This window comes from Chionomys nivalis, chromosome 26 (assembly GCF_950005125.1).
Source record: "Chionomys nivalis chromosome 26, mChiNiv1.1, whole genome shotgun sequence".
NCBI classification, from domain to species: Eukaryota; Metazoa; Chordata; class Mammalia; order Rodentia; family Cricetidae; genus Chionomys; species Chionomys nivalis.
In genome coordinates, this window is record NC_080111.1 from 26,762,943 (window position 1) to 26,788,094 (window position 25,152).

At 39.3% G+C, this 25,152-nt stretch overlaps 1 protein-coding gene across 9 annotated transcripts in view; it reads right to left on the minus strand.

Moving 5' to 3' along the window:
• Akap9 (A-kinase anchoring protein 9) overlaps positions 1-25,152 on the minus strand; it is a 122,582-nt gene that overhangs the window by 17,348 nt on the left and 80,082 nt on the right. For 8 of the 9 annotated variants that reach the window (XM_057758361.1, XM_057758359.1, XM_057758356.1 and 5 more), the window contains 12 exons: positions 22,716-22,948; positions 19,240-19,359; positions 14,831-15,007; positions 14,130-14,234; positions 11,563-11,715; positions 11,077-11,256; positions 7,405-7,468; positions 7,199-7,290; positions 5,941-6,027; positions 3,115-3,181; positions 1,075-1,288; positions 292-439 (listed from right to left, as the gene is read on the minus strand). In XM_057758361.1, the coding sequence (XP_057614344.1) occupies positions 292-439; positions 1,075-1,288; positions 3,115-3,181; positions 5,941-6,027; positions 7,199-7,290; positions 7,405-7,468; positions 11,077-11,256; positions 11,563-11,715; positions 14,130-14,234; positions 14,831-15,007; positions 19,240-19,359; positions 22,716-22,948 (1,640 nt within the window). The remainder of the gene's footprint in view (positions 1-291; positions 440-1,074; positions 1,289-3,114; positions 3,182-5,940; positions 6,028-7,198; positions 7,291-7,404; positions 7,469-11,076; positions 11,257-11,562; positions 11,716-14,129; positions 14,235-14,830; positions 15,008-19,239; positions 19,360-22,715; positions 22,949-25,152) is intronic. The other variant, XM_057758354.1, reaches the window with a different exon arrangement.

Consider the following 25,152-nt stretch of genomic DNA (forward strand, 5'->3'; position numbering starts at 1 on the left):
AAACTCACAGGTTCATGAGTGACACTGCAGAAATAAGGGCAGACAGGAGATCTGTGTGTTATAGAGCACTCAGCTGCCAGGGAAGGGGCCTTGCAATCCCTGGTAGGAGGAACGTTAGGGAAGGAAACACACAGTATCACAACATTAACTTTTCCTTCTATTATGGCCTAGACAATTATGCAACAATATTAAAGACAGCATTAACAACTTACACCTTTTAAAGGAGAAGACTGACAACTGGACCGAGAAAGCCTCAATACTTAGAACTCTCCACGATAATAAAGACAATACCTTAAGTTCTTCATCCTGCTCTTCGCTGTGGCCTGACTTGGCTTTCTCTGTTGCTAAAGCACACTGAAGTTCTTTTGATTTCATCTGTTCATTTTCTAATGTATTAGTTGGTAAATGAACGTCATCTACTTTATCTTGAACTTTGAGTCTAAATTAGAAAACATGAACTCAACATTATCTTGGTGAACAGTATCTCCATAATGAGGAGCTTGCACTCCAAGATTGAGGCATATTATAAAGTAGCCACAGTGTGTCAAGTCAAGTGTAATTTATTTACTATGGTAAATAGTAACTCAATTCAGTGCCAAAAAGATACTATATAACTTTTTTTGTCTTTTACAGCACATAGGAATCATATGCATTTTTGTGTGTGAAATCAACATCTAAAATAAAAATGTGTGTACTTGCAGCACACCCTGGCAAGCAGAGTATCTTAGTATTTATATCAGTAATACATCCCATGTATTCTCAGTTCCAGCATCTGGCAGATACTAGCCAACTGAAGCATGAGATTAAACATCACTTCAATTTAGTCAGTAATTGGTTAAGATAGACGCCAAATTAGTATCTAATAATTGTTGACTAGGACAGAAGTCATAGCAGAGGGGAAACCAAAATGATCACATTTTAAATTTGGGAAGAACAATCAATTCTCTTGCTCTCTTCATTCTTTTGCTATTTAAACCCAATGCTTGCTGCTTCTGTGTGTACTATGTGCATAACGGTTATGACAAGTCAGTACAATTCTTCCTCTGACCATCAAACTAAAGCAGCCTGGCATACCTGAACGCTTCCAGGTCCTTTATGTGTTTATGCTGGACCTTCAACGTGGCGTCTAGCTCCAGTTGTGTCCGTGAAAGGGCATATTTTAATTTTGAAACCACTGTTTTCTCCGAACTCAGCTGTTCCTGTAGCTTGGTCATTTTGTCTTTCATGCCATACGGTTGTTCTTTGGTCTCCAGCTTGCCAGACTGCTGCAAGCTGCAGTCCTGGAGTTCTACAGGGAAAGGGACAGGCGTTAAAAGATGGCCAGCAACTCATGTGTGACTGGTATTTTGCTTAAGAACTAATCCATAATTCAGGAGATTACTACAAAAAAATCATCAAGTGCACCCAGTGCCTCAAACTGGTAATTTATATGAACGTTTCTTTTTCTTAAGAGTGGGGGGGGGGAGAGGCATCAGAACTAAAAACACATGAAAATGACAAAAATATAACAATGCACTAATGGATGCAAGATTTAAAATAAACAACTTTAAATGCTCATAAAATTCTGTAGATAGGAGCTTGTGTATTTGTTGACTTGGAGTGCCAACCATTGATAATGAAAATTCCCAGTGCTTTCTGACAGCCATACACAACATTCACAGGAGTTACCCATGGGACAATCACTACAATCATCTAATTATTTTTGCTATTTTTTTCAGTTTCTTTTAGATAAGGTCTCACTCTTTAATCCTGCCCAGACAGGTGAAGCTCTGTGGTGACATCAAACCTGTGCTGTCTTTAAACTATATGAAACACAGTTACTAAAGATGTAGCAAGTGTCCTCCACACGTGATGAAGGCTCCTCTCTAACTAGCTTGATTGAAGCATGTCTCTACTGAGAAGTGGGAAAGTAACCCTAAGACCCACACAGAAGGAAACTCCAGCTAGTCTATATCCATGTGAAAAGGGGACATGACACATGTGCACAGCATAGGCAACATGTCTGACAACACCAGCTGTAGGCAAAGATGTTAAGCAGCAAAACATTCATACCTTGCTTTGAGGGCCACACTGAAGGACTGTTTTCCAAATTTTGGGCAAGGGAAGGTATTGCAAACTTGTCACTTGTGCTGACATGGGAGGGTAGAAACAAGAGGACCAGAAGCTCGAGATCACCCTTACATACACAAAGCTGGAGGCCAGCCTGAGGTACTTGACCACCTCTCAAGAACTAAATAAAATATCTGGCATTATCTAATAAATTTAAAGATACATATCCCATGACCTAGTGATTCACTTCCTAGGAGGCTGGGAAGGTGTCCATGTGTATTAGAAATCTCAGAGGACTGTCTGTAGCCCTGACTCCGACAGCTAACAGCAGAAATGACCAAAGGTTCAGACACAGAATTTGCACACACAGTTATGGAGATAACTCTCCATAGCAACAGAAGCTACCTTAGAGATAGTCACAGAAACTTGGAAGGATGCCATGTAAAGGTGAAGAAACAAGATGCAACATATCCACAGATTGATAAAGTTCAAAACCAGGAAAACTTTATAAACATATACAGTCCAGGAATTCACAAAGTAGCAGGAAAACTAAAGAAAACCAGGGGATGATCGCCTTAGTTTGTGTGGAAGAGCATGTGAGGGCTCTGGGGAGTTCCACTTGTCAGGTAAGTCATGCTCCCACATACTCTTTTATAATTTGTTATAGTGTGCATCTGAATTTTGTAATTTTCTGTATGGATGTTAGACATTACATTCTTGTAAGAAGAGGATTCAAAATAAGCAGCTACTTTTATTGTGGATTCCCTTTTATTTTAGATAGATATCTTAAGTGGGTCAAAAGACTTTTCTCAAAAAAAAATAGTTTTACAATACAGAAAATAAACCGATGAGCTGAACCATATCAATGCAGTGCCTGTTTATTTTAAATGAAATAGAGCTGTTTAAAAACAACCTGACAATCATTAGTCCTAATACTAAGAATATGGACTATTTCCTTTGTGTCTGAAAACGAAGAGAAGGTGCCTGAGCAGAAACGTTTTCCGAGGGCAACAAAGCGAATGTTTTCAGCTGGCTCTGGGATCACAGCACCTGGCATGCACACACCTTGGCTTGCAGTGTCAGCTTCTTCTCTGCTCTGGACACATTCCATAGACATTTGATACTCAGTGCCCTGTAACAAAGGAAATTGAAAAATTAAGTAAGGAGCGGTGTAGAGATAATGGAATTATCAACCAGGAAGTCTGAACAAGAAAGAATGGAACCTACATACTAAACTTTTTTCATTAAGATTTCTCTTTTTTTTTTTTTTTGGTCCAAAAAAGTATCTGTGAGGGTCTGTTGCAGACAGATGGACCTTAACCTCTAACTATTGCTATGCATTTCCTAGAAAACAGGAACATTCTTGTTTTTATTATTTATTTACTTGCTGGGTGTGTCTGTGCCTGTGCTTGTGCCTAGTGGGCATGTGGTAGTCAGAGGACAGTCTGTGGAGACTGGTTTTCTCCTCCCACCCTGTGGGCTTCAGGGGTCAGACATCTGAGGTCATTAGGTTTGTCAGCTAATGCCCTTACCTGTTGAGCCATCTCTCTGGTCCAGAAACATTCTACATAGCCACAATATCCTTAGCAAGAATAATTAACATTACTATGCTCTCTAACACAGGGAACTTACAGAAATTCCACTAAATGTCCTTAGGAAAAGAAAAGTGGTACCAGCAAGTCTTTTGGGACCCTGAAACTTCTGCAGAACACAGGCTAATTTGTCCTATGTTCTTCAATAAAAAAAAATCCTATTTTGTACTAATTTAAGTCAAGGCTCTTGGATCTCCTCAGCTAGCTTCCTGCATTGATAACAACCCACATAACTGGAAACAGCACACTGTCAAACAAGGAGGCTGACAGCATTATTTAAGCTCCACGAGCTTTAATATGCATGCTGTTTTCTCGGTATCCAGCACTAGGAAATTTCATCTCTTGTACAGGGTTTTATTTCATGAGCCCTGCCATAGTCACAGCACAGAACTACCTCGGCAAAGATTCGCCTTGAACTCACAGCTTCTCCCCAGCCTCAGCTCACGCAAGAACTCCTATCTGTTCTTTATCACTACAATTTTATCATTTTAAGAAAGTTTACATGGCATACAGAATATTGAGGACATCAATAGCTTGTCTTTTAGCTACTGAGCTGTTTTCTTTTTTTAAAAAAATTTATTTATTTATTATGTATACAATATTCTGTCTCTGTATATGCCTGAAGGCCAGAAGAGGGCACCAAACCCCATTACAGACAGATGGTTGTGAGCCACCATGTGGCTGCTGGGAATTGAACTCATGACCTTTGGAAAAGCAGACAATGCTCTTAACCTCTGAGCCATCTCTCCAGCCCCCTGAGCAGCTTTTGTATTCTCTTCTTTTTAAGAATTACTTATCTTTTACTTAATGTGTATGTGTGTGATTGTGTGAGCTCATGTGCCCTAAACTATGCAGGATCCTGCAGAACCAGAAGGCAGTGGATCCCTGGAACTGATGCTATATACAGCTGTGAGCTGCCATGCTAGGAACTGAACCAGGTACTCTAGAACAGCCAGTTTTCTTAACTCTTAACGCCTGAACTATCTCTCCAGCCCCTATTGGGTTGTAGTCCATTGGAAGGATGTACCACAGCTGGTCCATTTCCCACTGGAGGATAAATGGCTTGTTTCTAGTTTGGGAACAATTACAAATAAAACTTATGAATACTTATGTATAGCTTAATTTTTTTTAAATTGATTCATCCCCTTTTATGTGTGAGTGTTTTGCTTGCATGTATACAGCATGTGTGGTTGGTGTGAACAGGTTGAAAGAGGGCAGTGGAGCAATGGATCCCCTGGCAATGGAATTACAGATGGCTGTGAACCACTATATGGGTGCTAGGAAGAGAACCAGGGTTTTCTGCAAGAGCAACAGGGGCTGCTAACTGCCAAGCTGTCTCTCTCCAGCCAGCCTGAGAGAACATAGGTTCTTAACAAGATTCAGGCTTTCATTTCTGTCTGACTTGTGGTGTGAGTAGCTGCTAGGCTGCATGATAAAAGCATGCGTAACTTCCTAGCTGCCAGAATTGCTCTCCTACAGCATTCTTCCCGCATTATTGCATGATGTAGCCTCTCTGCCTCTCCATTAGCACTCACTGTCTGTGCTTTTCTGTTTGCTTCTTAATTTAAAGGTAGCACAACAACAGTGCTGTGTCCTTCCCACCAGGAGCAAGCTGACATCACTGCTAGACTGACTACTTTAACTTAGAGGTGTGTGTAAGGGTCTCTCCACTTTGCAGTGGAAGGTATCTTCTGGAGAGGTATTTCACAATTATGCAAATATCATATAACAACATTCCACACTAACTTTAGCATCCATCACTGTTCGTTACTTGATAAAAAAAAAATCATGCTTAATAAAGAATTCTTTAATTAAATGGCTCCTTCTAGAACATTCTACCATGCTATTTTAATTTATCTATTGATGAATATGATCTCAGGAATTCTTTTTTTCAGTCTGCTTCATAATCTATCAATATCATTTAGTTGTTGTTTTTTTAAATCTTTTTTTTCTTTCCTTTTGTGGGGGGTGGGGTGAGGGTGGGGCATGCATGTGTGTAGGTCTCCCCAGGACAAGTTTTGTCACACAACACCAGGCTTACTAGCCTTGGATTCAGAGATCTGCCTTTCTTTGCCTCCTGAATGTTTGAATTAAAGGTGTCTGCTATCTCACTCAAATAGTTTGATAAATTAAATGTTTGGCCAGTAAGAAAGCCTTCATGTCAGCTTCTCTGAGCTTTTTACACATTCTCTTTATTCTATGAACATTTTGTTACTGAAAATCAGGAGATTCTAGGTTTCGTCTTGTGTCTCCCATACTCCAGCCCCAGAATTCCCAGGTCTCCAAGGAACTACAATACCTTTGAAGGATCCTGTCCATCATCATTGGGAAGGTCTGCAATTGAAAGCATCTGTATGCCCTCGGTATGGACAGCTCTCAATAATCCCTAGAAAATAAAGTATCAAAGACAAAATTATGACTTCAAGGATTGAAAAATAAGACATGCAGAGTCAAACAAGCACTCCATCAACCTCAACTGAAGACCACTGTAGACAAGAAACTGGACTCCAACATTTCAGATGTCTGCTTGCTGTGGAGTTAGTGAATCCTAACCATCTGTCTGCTCATAACTTGCACTTCTAAGTTCCTTCCTCTATTTGGCCAACACACTCGTTCTACACTTAGTGATTAGTCACTCATTTGACCAAAAGAAATAATGTGAGAAATAACTTGCATTTCGAGACTGCTTTCATGTTCTTGGCAAACAAAAACATGGGGAATAAAACTGGGTTGGTTACATACACACAAACACACACACACACACACACACACGGTTTACTAATGTGATACTGCTCCACAAGAGAATGATTCTCAATGTCATGTAATTAAGAGTTTAAGAGTGATCCCAATGCCCTAACAAAGGACCATCCTCTCTACTTACTGTACAGCACATTAAGTGTGGTATGGAAAGGAATGAGGAACTTGTCTTAAATTTTTTATATGGGAAGAAGGTGATTTTCTGACTTAATGGACCCTGAACAAACAAACCCACAAACAAATGCATTGTCCTAAGCTCACAGGTTATTTCTTTGGGTCATTGATTGCTTTCAACATCCTTGCTTCAGCAGGGACTGTAGACTTTGTGACCAATAACTTACACATACACATACTGAGTCAGTGTCATAGAGGGGTTACAAGGGAGAAATAGGGAACACAGTTTAAAACTTCATGTTCAGTTTAGCTTGTAAAAGTCAATTACATGAGAAGTGTAAGGAATACTAATATTGATTACATTCTTTTTCTTAAAGGTAAGTCCAGCAAGCTGAGTGGTGCATAGCTTTAAATGATCTCAAAGCATTCAACTGACTTGGTCACATGGTTAGGAAAATCTGACTGAAGGCAGGCTACAAGAGGTGTGCCAGAAGAATCATCTGTACAACATTCAACTGTAATATCTATGGAGCTTAAGAAATGATGTGAAATGATTTCCATGGATACTTTTAACTATGAAATTCTTTCTTTGTAGAGGACCTTTCTGCATAACTTCAAACTGACTTCCCTGTTCAGTGTGGAGATGACACTAGCTAAGCTAACTAAGGGGTTTTTGTCTTCAGTACCTTCACTACCTTTGGAACTACAGGTGAACTTTCACATTCTTCTTGACCTTCTGATGCTATGTCAAATGCCTGGTCCAATTCAGAATCAGAATCTAGAATTAAGAAAACAGCCATCTGTAATTACACATGTGCATGCACATGCAAAGTAACAGTTTAAAACAAATACTATTCTATTTGTTTAAATATTCCAGAGTTATGCAACTTACCACTTGAACATGTTTCTCTAGTTTGGTGAGCATTAGAATATGTCATCCCAGGAGTGGAGGACGCCTAATTACAGAAGACAAGAACAGAAAACACAGGGCTTGAAAATCAGACCCAATGACTCATGCATCTATTTTCTGACATAGTTAAGGGAGAATCAAAGGCATCAAATGATGAACCCAGGGAGAGCACAGTCCATGCTTCAATGCCCATTTGCACTGGAACAGGAAAATCAACCAAAGGCCTCAGTTTCTGAACCCTTTTTTATACACTATGATCAGATTACAAAGCAGTGAGGTTGTATTATCCGTTTTTGTTCTCATGGGATCTTTGTTTCTGTTTAATACACACCTTTATCACAGAGTACAGATTAAATGCATCCTCTCAACCAGTATTCCAAAGGAGGCATAGGTAAAGAAATGAAAACAACAGAATTTTTCTTTAAATTCAAAACAGGCTTTTCCCTATATCACTAATGTTTAAGGTATATATCTAGGGAACTGATTGAGAGGAACTGAAGATAGGTAGAATGGATGAATTAGGAATTATTTTGGTCATCTTACCAAAAGCTTGCCATCAAATATTTCTGTCTTTTTATAACTGGCTAGTTCTTTGTGAGACATTGATTCAGCTCCAAGAGCTTCATGTTGATCGTCTCTACCTGCATACACTACCTCAGCACTTGTCTGAGGGAAGAGTGGAAAGAAACACCCTTCAGAAACCATCAGTGTCTGTCCAGAGTACTCCTAACTATATTGCACATTTACTTAGGATGACTGCCTACACTCAGAGGACAAAATGGCCAGTGCTTGTTAAATCAGCGAGGATGTTTTCAGAACCATCACTTTATATGAAGATTTTAAGAGCAATTTTCTGAGACTGATGGTCAATCATGTCAATAATATATATGTATATGCATATGTATGTATATGAATGTATATATTCAAATACTTCATTGGATCCAACAATTTCAAATTTATATTGTATTTCTCATAGAGTGCCAGACTTGACTAAGATATTTTTTAGATGCTAAAGGTGGAAAGTCCTATTGCTGTTTTAATATTTAGTACCCATAGTAAAGTGGTTCCAAATGCTGGTAGGGGAAATCCCATATGTAAAATTATTAACCTTTGCAAATATTACCTTTACAAACACTGCATTTCTATTACTTTAGACTGTAAACAACTGAGAAACTAAAATTCTTTGTATTATATTTTGTATAATAAGAATCAGCTATGGTTTCAGATCTTTACCTAAGAAGACATACAGATCTCCAACACGTTTTTTTTTTTCCTATGAAAAATGAAATCTCACCAGGTATACAATTTCCAAGAGCTAATGAAGTTCCCACATTAATTAAGTGAAATATTAATGTGAAAACTTTCACTTCTTAAAAGGGATGATGACAAAGCATATGTACTAAAAAGAAATTAAGGCAGAGAATCCCACACAAGTCCCAGAGAATACAGCTTAAATGTAATATTTTTTATACTTCTTCTCTTTCAGTGAATAACTTTACTGGTGGGACAGATATCATATTTGAAGACCACAGAACATAGTCTACACTTGTTACTTTAATGATAATTACAGTGTTTAACAAAATTTAATCTGTCTATAGCTTTTGTTCTAGTCTAGGGAACTGCATCTCATAAGTATGTAAGCAAATTAAGAGCCTAACACGGGAGTAATGAAACAGCTAAGCCTCATGCCGCCAATCATGAGCAGCTGGGCTTCAGGCAATCCATGGGATCCCCCGAAAGCCTTAGCCATAACCTTTCAAGCCCTCACTGTATGTTGCTTGGGACTTCTGTCTGTAAATAACCCCTGCTATCTCAGAGTGGAACTTACCGAGTCTCTATGAGTGTTACAAAATTCACGAACCACAATTCACAATCCAAATGAACTAAAGGAACAGTGTATTCTCACGAAATCTCATCATATATAGTTGCTTGATGTGAACCAAACACCGAGATTATCAATCAACTTAATGACCAAAGGTAAAGAGTTAATAGAAAAAAAGGGCCAACTGGAGTAGGAAACCAACCAACCCTAAGCACCCTGACTCTGAACCCAGAGCCAGTAAAAGAAACATGCCCTGTATCTGAGACCTGAGCCAGGGAAAGAAACATTTTTATCCCTGAACCTAGGACCAAAGAAACATTCCCATGATGTGGGAGTGTCACATCAATCTGTTGATTTCATTGGTTAAGTAATAAAGAAACTGCTTGGCCCTCATAGGTTAAAACATAGGTGGGTGGAGTAAACAGAATAGAATGCTGGGAGGAAGAGGAAGTGAGCTCAGATGCAGGACAGCTCTGCTCTCTGGAGCAGACACGATGAAGCTCTGACCCAGGATGGACGTAGGCTAGAATCTTCCCGGTAAGCGCACCTTGGGGTGCTACATACATGAACAGAAATGGGCCAAGCAGTGTTTAAAAGAATACAATGCGTGTGTTGTTATTTCGGGGCATAAGCTAGCTAGGCAGCCATGAGCCGGGCTGTGGGAAGAGGCCCGCAGCTCCCTACTACATTCCCAGACTCTGAAACCAGTTACAAAAAAACACATTTTGTCCCTAGAAACAGAACCACTCAAAGAAATATGCCCTGGTCCCAAGATTAGAGTCAAAAGGCTAAATAGGAGCAGTCAAAGAAACAGTTTAGCCCTAAAATCAGAGTCATCTCTGCCCTTAATCCCTGAGCAGGAAAAACTAACCAATCCCTCTTCTCCCCAGGGCAACTCTGCCCCTAAGAAACACACCCACACCCACCCACCCACTGCCTGTTCCCTTGGAGACTGTCTTTTACCTGTCCCCCCCCTCTCCCCCACAGAGGCAGCCACTCTCCTGGACTCCTTCCCAAATAAATCTTTTTCTCTAAAGAGTCTTTGATGATCTTCATCTGTGGTGCAGAATATAAAAACCTAGCTGGGAAGTCCCTTAGGGGACTGTGCTAAAAAACCTTGCTGAGAAGTTCCCTTGGGGTGGGGGTGGGGCTGAGCAAGGCTGAACAGTAAAGGTAACAACTTTTGGCTGAGTGGGAGGAGATTTCTACTTTTCTGCAGGGGCTTCCACTTCAGTAAAGTGTTTCTTGGGCCAGAGACGAGGCTGCTGATAGCTCTGTTAGGACATACCCTTAGGGGAACAGGGCAGAGCTCAGCTGTAGAGGCTCTCCAGGACATGAGCAGGATTGCTATATCCCGTGGGGAGACCACCCCCCACTGCACCCTAGCTTCAGGTAGCCTGGCCTCCTGACTTTTCTCCAGACCTGAGTTGTCCTATTGGGGCTTTAAGTATAGCTGGTTTCCCAATAAGTCAGGATATTTGCAGCTCCAGAGCTGTAACACTCACTTCCCTACAGTTACCGAGAATATTTAAGTAGAAAGAAAAAAAAATCATATTGAAAAGTAACCATGCAAATCTAAAAATCTTAGCGGCTTCTTTCTTTTTCTTTGCCTTCCTGATTTTTCTCAGTGTCCTCTTCTAAAGGTTTCTGTAGCTCTACCACTTTCTCTTCCACTTCCACTTGTTTTCCTTACAGAAAACTAAAATGCATTTCAGGCACTCGCCTCTCTAACTCTGCTATTCTCACAGTTAATGCGGAGACATCCTGTCAGATGATCTGCATTCTGTCTCTCTATCCTTTCTGCTTCGGATGACAAATTTCAAGTTGCACACCTCCTTATCTGTTGCAAGTTTAAGCTGATGACGAACTTTAGCCAACTGTTCATTTAACTGGTCAATTTTAGCGTCCTTTTCTTGTATCATTTGTGCGAATTTCCCAAATAACGTAGGCTGATCTGGAAGAGGTGTAGGATCAGATTCTTTCACGATAAACTCCAGCTTTTTCATTTCATCCTAGGGTCAAAAATAACTCGTAATTATATGATCATTACATGTTATTTTTCAGATATTTCCTTAATTAAGTCCCATAAAAATATAGTGTGTATATAATAAAATTAAAATAAGATACTGTATTTCAATAATTCTGAAAATATTTTGATAAACAATCTCAAATATTTTTATTCATGACGAATTCAATTGTCTATGTTGAGCAGTAAATAAGTCCCATTCAATTTCACTTGCTTCCTAATGTTGCTGCTAGCAAATATTTATAAAAGTACAAAGTATTAAAAACGTGAATTGTTTTTATAAGCTAATTACCTGATACAACTTATTTTCTTGCTGGAGCTCTTGCAGACGGGTGGTGGACTCCTTTCTTTGTATTTCTAGCTGCATGTGGAGCTCCTGAACCTCGTCGTTCTTATTTTCCAGTTCTTCTCTGAATTGCTCTAATTGCTCTTCTAAGTTAGAAATCTTTAGAACAAAGTTATCCGAGAGGGGAAAAAACAAAACCCAGATCATACAAATGCTACTGTCAAACAGAAAAGAGTTCTATTTAACTTACAAAGGATGCATGTTTAAGACATGTAAATGGCAATAAAGGAAAATGGTTTTCTAAGCTGTGTTTACCTAAACATGCTCAAACATTATTTTTCTGTTTTTTCTAGACAAGGTTTTTTATAAATATAGCCCTGGCTCTTGTGGAACTTGCTATGTAGACCAGGTTAGCCTCAAACTCAAAGATATGCCTGCGTCTGGTATCCTTAGTGTTGGGAATAAAGGTGTTTGCCACCATACCTGTCCTCAAACTACAAAAAAGATTTTAAAATTATGTGTAGATGGGTTTTTTGAGGATAGTAACAATCATTTAACCAATTACTTTATAACTACCTAATAGATGTTTAATGAATGGATTTCCACATGCCTATGTTAAGTGATGACTTAAAAGCAACTTAAGATACAGGTGGGCATTTAGTTTTCTGTGGTGCCAGGAATCAAACCAACATTTTATGCACCCCAGACTAATCCTCTGCCATGGACTACTTCTCTAGCCTTTCGAATTACCATAGTATCAGTCTCTCCACATCAGTTCTTGAATAAAGAAAAGTGATTACGTATAAAAAAAAAATGCTCTTTGCTTTCACAAAATAATAAAACCTAAACAAACAAGAACTTTCCAGATAAATACCTGTCAGATGAGCTGCCAGTAGAAAGATCACGCTATTCTAGAAAGGATTCTTTCAGCTACCCTCACCTGCATAGACGTCATCATTTGAGCTGATATCTGAACATCATTTTAGCTGTTATCTAAACTATTTCTGTATCTTTTAAAGCTTGTTTTAACACTTCTATATTATTTAAATCCAACAAATATTTGAAATATATTTAACGTCCTGAAAAATTATACCGAGAAAAACATGTAAGTTGAACAATTTTAGGACTGGCAAATGGCCCATTTGGTAAAGCATTTGGTGCACAAGCATGAGATCTACTGCGTCCATGTAAAGTCACCAATCATGATAGCACATGCTTGGAATCCTAGCTCTAGGAAGGTAGAAATGGGAGGATCTCTGGGACTCACTGACCAGCCAGGTCCACCCTAACGGGTTGAATAAAGAAAAGTGATTACGTATAAAAAAAAAATGCTCTTTGCTTTCACAAAATAATAAAACCTAAACAAACAAGAAGATGAGATGCCCTGTCTCAAACACACAGAGGCAAGGATGGAGTTCTGGGGATATGGCTCAGTGGTTAAGAGCACACACAGCTCTTATAGAGGACCCTAGTTTGGTCCCTAGCACTCATGTTAGGTGCCTCAAAATGTCATGCAGCTCCAGTTCAAGCAGTTATACCCTTTTCTGTACTCTGGCTGGTGGACACAGATTCACAAGCACATATCCCCATAGAAACAAACACAATTAAAAAAAAAATAAAGATAAATCTTCAAAAAATAAAAGAGGTGGACAGGTCCCGAGGAATGATTCCAGAGGCTGAGCTGTGTTTCTACACAAAGGTGCATGAGAGCATGCACTCCTGCACACTTTTGAGAGGTCATATCCACATCATTAACATGTATTCCAGAAAGAAAACTTTTAAAAATATTATACATGAAGTAGGAAGTTGAATCTACTTTTGTAATAATAATGAATTTTCTCTTTTAAAATAGGGCCTAACTATGTTTCTCAGTCTGACTGGGAACTCCAGGTCCCTGTCCTTGCACCCACGTCAGTCTCTTGAGCAACTGGGTTGTAACACCATTCCTAGACAGATATGATTCTCTTCAAACACGGGGTCCAGAGAGACAGGAGGACTGCTATTCTTCCTGTTGTGGCTATTGCTAGTATTTATGATGATGGGGAATCCCAGGTGCTTGCACAAGCTGGGCTAGTGCTAATAGTGAGCTCCATGCTCAGTCCCAGTTACTCTAACTTCGACCCATTATGTTAACAACATGCCTTACTTATGAAGGAGGGCAATAATCTCTCGGGGAAATATTTTAAGTGGTAACAACTTCAACAACGGAAGCTGGCAAAGGCGGAGCATAGTGGCAGTGACAGACTACGCACATTGCGGGCAGCAGCAGAGAGGCACGAGCTTCCCGTGGCCCCACACTACCAGCTCTCTATTGTCCTCTTCACTCAGGCCACACCAACTACACTGGTTTCTCTTTCATCTAAATGTCTTCCTGCTTCAAGGTCCTCTCTCCAGGAACACCGCCTTTATTAGTTTATCTGTTCGGATTATAATCTCCAAGGTTAGTCTTCAAGGCACTGAACTGAGAACCACGGAACTTTGCTTTCAGACAATAATACCCTTCTGTTCAAATGATACTTTCAAAGAAATTGATGTAAAATAATTCAAACCATATTTAAAAAGAAACTCCTTACCTCCTTTTCCTTTCTGTCAATAGCATCCCGTTCAGCCTGCAACTGAACTTCTAAAGATAATCCAGGCTCAATCTCTACACCTCCAGACTGCTTCTGGTTGTTTATCTAAAAAATACATTAGGAACTTTTTCAAAACTTCAGACATTACCCTGACAACTCATTGCAACATTTTTATTTATTTCTCTATTTCTCCAACTTAAAAGGGGGGAAATTCTACATTTGAAAATATTCAAAAAGGTACAAGTGTTCAGTCTTGAATGCATTTTTCATAAATCAAACACAAACTGCTGATATTTAAAATTCAATCTTCATATAAAACGAAAGTCTCTTCCCATCTGCCTGATATTTAAAACTCATTCTTCAGATAAAACAAAAGTCTTTTCTCAGCTGCCTGCCTCCAAGCTTTCTCGGTCTATTCTTCTATTCATTCTGCTCCTGTAGAATAATGGGAAGGACTTCATCACATCTTAGTCTGGAGTTAGGCTACAGTCTAAAATTTAGCTCATGGTCATAATTGACAGGTAAAATTGTAACAAACTCTTCTAGCTTAACTAATCTTCCTGTATCACAAAGAATGCAAATTATATCTGGAAGGAAAACAAACAAACAGAGTTATGAATATACACTGTTTCATAATGTCGAAAGGTAACACCACTCTGTAACTAAGTGTGGCTGTCACTGAGCTCACGTGGTCCACGCACCTCTGCTATAGACTCGGCACTAACAAGCAGGGCGTGCTCCAGTTCCTGCCTCCGGCACTGCAGCTTCTCTATCTCGGCATCACGGTCCTGCACATCCCTCTGCAGCTGCTCTTTGCACAGCAGCAGCTCACTGCACTGGTCTGCTTTCTCTTTGAGATGACCAGTTAACGTTTCAATCTGAAAATAGAATGACGAGCGTTTTAAAATGTAGGGCATTCATAATTAGTAATTACTTATTTCTTAAAAACTGCTTTCTGAGGCTTGAAAAGGTATCTCAGTGGTAGAATTGTGTAATATATGCAAGGTCTCAGGTTTGATCCTCAATGTCCCCCACCAAAAACAGAGATTTTAAAATATGTTACTCTTATTTTAAATAAGGACAGCAATGACATTTTGTATACTGGTAAAACTCGGCAAACTAGTACAAAGAGAAACACTATTGCTTCACAGAACTCATTTAAAACATTATTTCTCCTAAGATCATCACGACTTCATCCTGGAATAAAGAGAAAAAATGCATTTTGAATAATGTGAATTATCTAAAGGCACAACACACTACAGGCTAATGATATAATAAAGATGGCAGACTTGCAGCTCACTTGTTGACTTGCTGTTAGGTGAAGAGTATGTCCTAAAGTCTTCTGCATATTTCATTTGGGAAGAATTATTTGGCAAAGGTTTAGTCTGTACACTCTCTGGGTTAGAAGAGATGAGAAGACATATACAAAGGAATCTGAATTTCTTTAAGTGGTCCTTCTCTGCCAAGTCTTATCTTTTAGGACTGATATACAGTACCTCAAGTGTTGAACAACAGAAATGGAAGAATATAGGAAGGATTAACAAGACAGTTTATGGACATACTCATCAAGGAGAAAGTACTAAAATATTGTAATTCTAAAAAATACAGGAAATACTATGTTTCAGTGAGACATTTTGAAGAAACTACCAAAATGACAAAGCTTGCTCTCAGAAAATTAAAAAAATGAAAGCATAATCTAACTACAGTCTCAAAGATGGTAGTAATAAAGCTACTGAGGAAAACTAGCAAGGACAGGAGGAGAAGAGTCAAGAAAGCAGACACGACAGCAGGTGTGATGAAATAATGCAATAGGTTTCTAGGTAGTTTCCTGATCGGGAGGAAAACAGAAGGCAGGGAGGCATGCACAGCCTTGTCAGTTCCATAAGGACATAGCCAGTTTTGTCAGTCTAAGACAACTCATATCACACGAAATGACCACCTAGGTGAGTGGTTCTCGACCCCTGTGGTGGTTGAATGACACAATATTTTGTTTTCTATTTCTCTAGAATTCTTGGAAGTAAAATGAAACCAAGTCAACTACATGAAAATTATAATATTTAGAATTAAAATCATTTCCAGAAATACACTGTAGTTAATCTAAGTGTCTACTAAGGCCATGCCAATATCCCGATAAAGTGTAAGCTTTTCTGTAGGCTAAACAACTTGGTCACTGTAATCAATAACTAATGACCCAGTGTTTGCTTTACCTTGAGTACAATCTTGCTTTAGCAGGAAAAGGCTTCTTTACATTTATACAGGGAGCCTGCCCTTACCTACATGGCACTCATGCAGTCAACAGAGCTCTGGCTACATTTATGAACTTGAAAATGGAACAGTGGGGGTGAAGGGCGCGGTGAGAAGGATCAGCAGGTGCCAGCCTACTGACTAAAGTTCCATCCTGAAATGCAGGAAGAGAACTGATCTCACAACTTGCTGTCTGGCCACCATATGTATACTGGGACAGCATCCTATCGTTAACACACACACGAGAGAGGGTGAAACACACAGACACATAGAGAAACACACACACAGACACACAGACACCTAGAAACACGTATACAACACACACAGAAACACATACAGACATACGTAGAAACACACACACACACATACAGATACACAGACACACGTAGAAACACACACACAGATACACAGACACACAAAGACACATACAGACAACATACATACAGATACACATAGAACAACACACAGAGACATAGATAGAAACACACACACAGACACATACAGAGAAACATATAGAAACACACACACACACAGAAACATACATGCACACAGACACATACACACACACAATTGAAGAAAGGGAACAAAATCAGCAGAGAGACTGGTTAGGATGCTACCACAACTATCCAGACAAATAATCCTAACAGCTAAAATGTATGGAAATGAAGAAAAGTGGAAACCAGATGTAGTACAGATTTGACCTACCAACAGGATGGTAACTGGGCTGAGAAAAAGAACAATTGAAGAATATAGGTTTGAAGCAATGGAGGATGCATAAAAGAGATGGAAATTATTGAGATGAAGAGGAGTATTGTATATATGGTAGGAAAGGCAAGTTCTTCTAGGGCTATACTGTTCTTGTGGTAAGTGGAAGGAGATGACAGTTGAATATTTAAGTGTGGAGCTTGACAGATATGTTGAAAGGAAGCTACAGATGAGATCATTGATACATGACTTCTGGGAAGGAAAAGAGACCTAATCCTGGGCCTGGGGGTACTCCATCACTAATTCTGGTCGGTAGAAGAGAAACAAATGGGAGAGAAGACCGATGGAGCAAGAGTATTGCAGATGCTAAGACAACACAATGCCTCTAGAAGACTTTATGAAGCACCTCTGAGCAGCTGTGTGGGTAAAGGCAGGAGTGATTTCTACAAAGCCAAGAGGTGTAGGAAACCTAACAGAAACACTATGAATGGAACAGAGGGGAGAACTCAAGAGGTACTGGATAACCTTCATAGCAAAACTTTTTTTATTGAAAATATTTTGCTTAAATATCCTGACCCCAAAATAATAGGTGTAAGCCGGGCGGTGGTGGCGCACGCCTTTAATCCCAGCACTTGGGAGGCAGAGGTAGGCGGATCTCTGTGAGTTCGAGACCAGCCTGGTCTTCAAGAGCTAGTTCCAGGACAGGCTCCATAGCCACAGAGAAACCCTGTCTCGAAAAACCAAAAAAAAAAAAAAAAAAAAAACCCAAAATAAGTGTAAAATAAAAATTCATTAACATGATAAAAGGAGTGAATAGGCAAGTTGAAGGATTATATGCTACATTCCTAAACATTCTGTTGCCCAGACAAGACAAGTAATGATCACACCCTAGAGCAAAACATACTGTAGGCAAATCACTTCCTGGATGGAATCCATAATCATCTCTCTATAAATGGAGCAGAGGGTAAAAACCCAAAGACAGAGGAGCTGGAAACCTCCCTGGAGCAGATTCAAGAGAGAATGGGAGATTACGTAGCTAAGAGTGAATACAAACGACTTTTTTATTGTATTCATTCATGTCCTTGTGTGCATGCTTGTTCATCTGAACATGTGTCACAGCACACACACATACTTCAGAGAAGCAGTTGCAGAGGTCAGTTCTCTACCTCCACTTCCCAGGAACAGCTTATTTGCCTTGGCAGCAAGTGCCTTTACCCACTGCCTTAGGGTTACAATTGCTGTATGAACACCACGACCAAAAGCAAGTCGGGGTGGGGGTTATTTGGCCTACACATCAGCATTGCTGTTCATCACTGAAGGAAATCAGGGCAGAAACTCAAACAGGGCAGGATCCCGGAGGTAGAAGCTGATGCATAAGCCACGGAGGGGAGCTGCTTACTGGCTTGCTTTCCCTGGCTTGTTCAGCCTTCTTTCTTATAGAAGCCAGGACCACCAGCCCAGGGATGGCACCACCCACAATGGGCTGGGCCCTCCTCTATCCATCATAAGAAAACATCTTACAGTCAGAACTTATGCAGACATTTTTTTCTCGATTGAGGTTTCATCCTTTTAAATAACTCTAGCAAGTGTCAAGTTAACATATGTCTTGCTGACCAGCAAATAACCTCAAATCTCTTTTATCGGGAATGAGAACAGAGAAATGAACAAGGAAGTTTATTCAGTTGTGTAATACACAGAGGGGAGTAATTCCAAATTTCAAACTTCCTCCCCTACCCGTTCCCTGTATTGGTGTTTGAACAACAAACTTCAAACATACTAGGTAAATACTCTTGAGACATATTCTCACTCCAATACAGTGCATTCTTTTTTTTTTTTTTTTTTTTTTGGATTTTCGAGACAGGGGTTCTCTGTAGCTTTTGGTTCCTGTCCTGGAACTAGCTCTTGTAGATCAGGCTGGCCTCAAACTCACAGAGATCCGCCTGCCTCTGCCTCCCGAGTGCTTGGATTAAAGACGTGTGTCACTACCATCCGGCTCTACAGTACATTCTTATGGTTAACAGGTGCCTCATATTTAAATAACACTTTTTTTTTGGATTTTTGTCATTGACAAAAAGAACTCACTTTTGGGTTTTTCCAAATACCTTGTTTTACACTCAAGATAAAATAAATGCAAGGGAGGACACTATCAGCAAGTTCTTACTTCTCTGGCTTGCTGCTCACTGCCAGGTTGAGGTCGAGGCACCACCTTAATTTGCTGCTCCAGCTTCTGTATTTCCATTTGGAAGATATCTCTTTCATGTTCCCTGTCCACTGTCTGCTCCTGAAATTTAACGACAATGTTAATAGTGATAATAGTGATGATGATGTTGATATTGGGTTGGGCATGGTTGAGAGGCAGGAACAGGCGAATTTTGTGATTTTAAGGTCAGACTGGTTTACATAGCAAGTTCTACACTAACCAGGACTTCATGGTAAGACCGTGCCTAAAATAAATAAATAAAATCAAAAAACTATATAACTTACGACACTATTATCTATCTATCTATCTATCTATCTATCTATCTATCTATCTATCTATCTATCTATCTATCGGTTTTTCGAGACAGGGTTTCTCTGTGGCTTTGGAGCCTGTCCTGGAACTTGCTCTGTAGACCAGGCTGGTCTTCAACTCACAGAGATCCGCCTGCCTCTGCCTCCCGTGTGCTGGGATTAAAGGCGTGCGCCACCATCGTCTGGCTATTATTTATTTAATTAATGACTATTGTGTCCACTAGTTCTTATATCCCTTTAGCTAGAGATTTAGAGATTATGGACTGATACATGAATACCCCAAACCACAAAGCTTTAAAAAAAAAAAAAAAAAGAAAAAGAAAAGAAAAGAATTCTTTCCCACACCAAACTGTAGCATCTGGGAGGCTGATGGGGAAGTCCAGCCAATCACATTCTGTTTAGAGTATGTCCCCCTGAGGCCACGAAAAAAAGACAAAACATCCAACATCCAGGTGCACTCCGTGCAGCTCTCTTTTTGTTCTCTGTGTTCTTGATGTTCGCTGAAACCCTGGTTGTGTGAGTTCTCTTTTGTCCGTTTATTAAAGCTAAATTTTTTATATTAAGCTGGTCTGGTTAATTCCAACTTATTGATCAATCACACCCATCAGGTGGTGACATCCATATAGCCACCTTGCAATATAATATACATCAAAATGGAATGTTGTGTGCCATGAATGTAAATTTGTCAGTTAAAAAGTTAATCTCATTTTTAATATTTAAAGTCTCCATTCAGTCTAGTGGTTGTCATTTTAGCTTCAGAAAACTTTTATATTCTTTTAAATTATTGATGATACCAAAGAACTCTGGCTAATATGGCTATCAATATTAAAATTATTAGAAAGTAAAACTGGGAAGTTTTAAAATATTTGAATACTTAAAAGTTGCAGTAAGTGCAATAATTCAGCAATAACATAATACTTATCTTTAAAAATACCTATTTGTGAGAACTATAACCAACGCTAATATTGGGAATAATAATATCTCCTGAGACAAGAGGCATTGTTCTAGATCTGATCTTTTTCTTATGTTTTCCCTTTTACTTAATGTTTTCAAATGTAAGAAGGAAGGCAAGAGGCTTGCACTCGGAGCTCTCCCAAATCCAGTTGCATGTGCTTCCAGGAGGGCTGTTGTCCTGCGACACTGCCGATGGGGTGATTTTCAAACGCAAGCAGCTGCTTGAAAAGAGGGCTGTTTTCAAGGAATTGGGATGGCGTTCCCTGATTCTACACCCCAGCCTGATGGGGGTGATGGTGGGGGGTGGTGTTGAAGATTAATTTCCAGGTGGCATTTGGAACCCTATCTATCAGTGACCTATTGACACGCCCATATTAAGCCACTCTGGTTTCTTTGGAGCTTTTACAGACTCAGGGCTTTGAAGAGTCATGTGTTTGCCATTTGGAAAATAACAATTTATCTCAAATCTCCCTAACACTAACCTATTTCATCATGCAATATTTAATAATCAAACCACACTGATTAAGGCCACCAAGAATCTCCCCCCAAAATCTGTTTCCTGCTCACACACATCAGTACCAGCACCTTCCACAAACTGCCAGATGACTCCAGCACACAGAACTGCATTGTGGGTACTTAGTCGTACAGAATGCTGGAAGAAACCTGTATCCAGAAGCTAATAAAATTAGTGACTTTTGTTGTTATTTTTTTAAATATTTATTTATTTATTATGTATACAATATTCTGTCTGTGAGGGCACCAGACCTCATTACAGATGGTTGTGAGCCAGCATGTGGTTGCCGGGAATTGAACTCAGGACCTTTGGAAGAGCAGGCAATGCTCTTAACTGCTGAGCCATCTCTCCAGCCCCACTTTTGTTGTTATTTAAAAAAATAAAAAATAAAAAAGAAGAAAACACATCTTTGGAGGTTATAGTACATCGCATATTTGGGCTCTTTAACAAAAACTTGAGTATTTAAAATTATTAGCAGTACTATCCTTTTTACTAAAATAATGTTAAATGTAGAATAAGAACAAGATGAACTTGTACAAAAAAGGAATCTATTGCTAATTCAGTTTGAGAACAGGTAAACAATATAAATTGGTTTGCTTAATCCTATTCTAGATGCACACCTAAAAAAACAAAATGTATTCCATTGATTCTCTGACAAGTGAAGGTCACTGGCTGCTGTGAGTAGTCCTGTACACTGTGAAGATGTGCTGCTCTCACTGGTTTAATAAAGAGCTAACTGGCCAATAGGTACGCAGAAAGAGGTTAGGCAGGACTTCAGGCCAGGGGAGAGAGCTCTCCAGGATAAAGGAAGGAGGAGAGAAACAAGATGAGCATGCCGTACAGAGTCACGTGGTAGGATGTAGATAAGAAATATGGATTGCACATTTATAATTAATAATAAGTCTGTGTGGTTACTTGAGAGCTGGCTGGCAGGACAGAAATATCAGCCTACACTGGCTTATGAAACCCTAAAGATGTTCTGTGCGAGAAGTCAAAAGCAATGAGATTCTGGGTGAGAATGGCGGCAGCATGACAGCGGTGCCTGCCCCAGTGCTCTGTGCCACACTGGGAGCTGTGCTTACCTGCTGTGCAGGAGCAGTTTTAACTCTTGGAGTTCTTCTCTGATGTGACTACTATCAAAAGGCAAAACTAGAAAAAGCTTAACTTTGAATTTGGAAAACAGAGCTGCTTAGGGTTATTCACAACTAGGAGTGCTTTTAATTTCTTTATAAAAATATTTATCCATTAAACATTTTTTTTTTTGAGACACTTTCTCTGTGTAACAGACCTGGTTGTCCTGGAATTCACTCTGTATACCAGGCTGGTCTCGAACTCACAGAGATCCGCTTGCCTCTGCCTCCTGAGTGCTGGGATTAAAGGTGTGCGCCAACACCACTCAGCTCATACTTAATCTTTGTGTTGCTAGGCATTCGATTCAGAGACTCCTGAATACTAAGCAAGCATGGATTGTATCACCAAGTTGTACCCTCAGCCTTAGTGGTCATCCAGCTACCCACCCAATCCATCCATCCACCCACTTAAACACCTACCTGTCTCATTGTTAGTCGTCCGTCTGTCCACCCACCCATGAATTCTATCTGCCCATCCAACCAACAAAGACATGATTTCAAAATGTAGCTCAAGCTGAAGATACTTACATCAACAAATTTTCTCAAATTTTCTAGTTGTTTCTCCAGGGCTTGGTTTTGCTGCCTGAGGTCTGTTACTTCGGCATTTTTCTCCTGCTCCATTTCTATTAGCTTACTGATCTTTTCTTCAACGTCCATTTCGAGAATTTTAACTTGATTCTGGAGTTCACTGTGTACTTTTTCTGCTTGGCATTGTACTTGGAGCTTTTCTTTCATTAGCTTTTCTGTCTCCTGCAGAAATCCTGTTTACAAATACGGCAAAATGCACTTGGGTAAATAATGATTTATGATAGTATGATAATGAAGTCACAAACTACTACCTTTAAACTTTATCTTCATGAAGCAAAAGCTGAGAATTACTTTACATTAAAAACTAAATTCTTAAGCCGGGCGGTGGTGGCGCACGCCTTTAATCCCAGCACTTGGGAGGCAGAGGCAGGTGAATCTCTGTGAGTTCGAGACCGGCCTGGTCTACAAGAGCTAGTTCCAGGACAGGCTCCAAAGCCACAGAGAAACCCTGTCTCAAAAAACCAAAAAAAAAAAAAAAAAAAAAAAAAAAAAACTAAATTCTTTTGGAATCTCAAAATACTCGTACACAAGAAAGTTAACTACTATTAGGTAGAATGAACGAAAATAAAAATTTCTATTACAGAAAGGTATTTTTGTGAAAACAATATAGTAAATAACAGAATAATCCATTTTTACGATTAAGGAAAGAACAAAGTTCAATTGAATTAAAACATAAAACACTGACCACATTTTTAACCATAGGCAACATTGAGTCTATTCCAAAGCCAAAAGTCACCTTCATATGCATACATAATAAACACAGTAAGCAAATACTGTAAATCTTTAACCAAGGAAAGGGGAACATAAAGAGGAAGGAGACGACAGTCAGAATTTATGACTAGTGTTAAGTTTTATTACATTAGATCCATATCCCTGAACTACCTTTTCATGTTTACATGTTTTGCAGCAAGGGGACATGAACACGTATGGGACTGATGTGGTTAGTGCATGAGGAGCACATTCAATTCCTACTTCCACTACTCTTCTCCTATGTGACATTTGATAAGACGGTCTTCAGTTTCATTATATGAGCAACTGGGGATGAAATTAATGTGTAAAAAACAAGTATCTAAGGTATAAAAAGGATTGTGTGAAGATTAGCTGTTGTTATTGTAGGTGATAAAGTATAGACAGCAAAGAGAAAAAGAGAAAAGAACCTTCTAGAACTTTTATACTAACTGATGTGCCACCATTGTGATCAGATCAGGAATCTATAGAGAACATCTTTTCTAAAATATTATCACTATTATATGTTAGTATCAAAGTTAACCAGCCACAAAGCCTCTTAGTAAATTAACTGATTCATTTGCCACCATCAGCTTACCAGCTCTTCTGTTTGGCAAGGAACACTCTGAAGAACCAGAGACCAGAGAGCTTAACTCATTCATAGAACAAAAATAGTTTGTTTCTTAATGATACTCAACATTTCTTTTGAAATATCAAAATGGTTTTGAACTCTGTGCAAAAGCAGATGAAATAAGATGATGCTAACTATGAATCTCAGATGTTAATAGCAAAACAAAATGTTTTTATTGTAAATTAAGCTGTTACTGCTGAAAAGAAAACATTGTAAGTATGAAAGAAACACAACAGAAAAACTGCAAAATTAGAAGAAATGTTAGTTGAAAACTGAGGGTCACCCAAAAATAAGTTGTGAGTCTACCACCCAAAAACAGTGCATGCAAGTGCACACACCTCCTCCGGGAGCTGCAGCAACTGCAGCATTTATTGGCCCTAGGAGAGTAAAAACAAAATTACAGTTATGTCTTCTACTTCCTCAAATATAATAATGCATAGCTGTACACATTAAAATGCTGACATCACTGATTATCACTGTGTTACCCACAGTCTTTTGCAAATTTTGTATGTATTAATGAGACCTTTTAACCTTAAAAATTCCAGCCCTGAACTTAGGTCAAACTAATCTGAGCCATCTTCCTCCAACACATACACATACACATACACACACACACACACACACACACACGAAAATGTAAGTTTTATTTCTAAGTTGATGAAAATAGAGAAACTCCAAGTATATAGATCCCAACTGTGCATTTAAAATCAAAGAGGGTGTGATAAACAGGAGTCAGAGTCCATGGTCACAAACACAGATATTCACCACTCAACAAGCTTTAAAATCAAGATGCAAAAATTAGCTATTATAAAGTTAAATGTTCTCTGAATCCCCCTGAAGGAGATGTCAGATCTCCTGGGGTCTCCGGGGCTTGCAAGCTCACACAGCCTACACCTGCTCATGACTAGCACCAGATCAGTGTTGACAACACTTTCATCACCTGTCTCCTGTACAAGGAGCAGTGGGCCGCTTCAAGCCGCCAGGCTCCCGGCCGCCAGCTAGCTTTACCCAAAATAATTA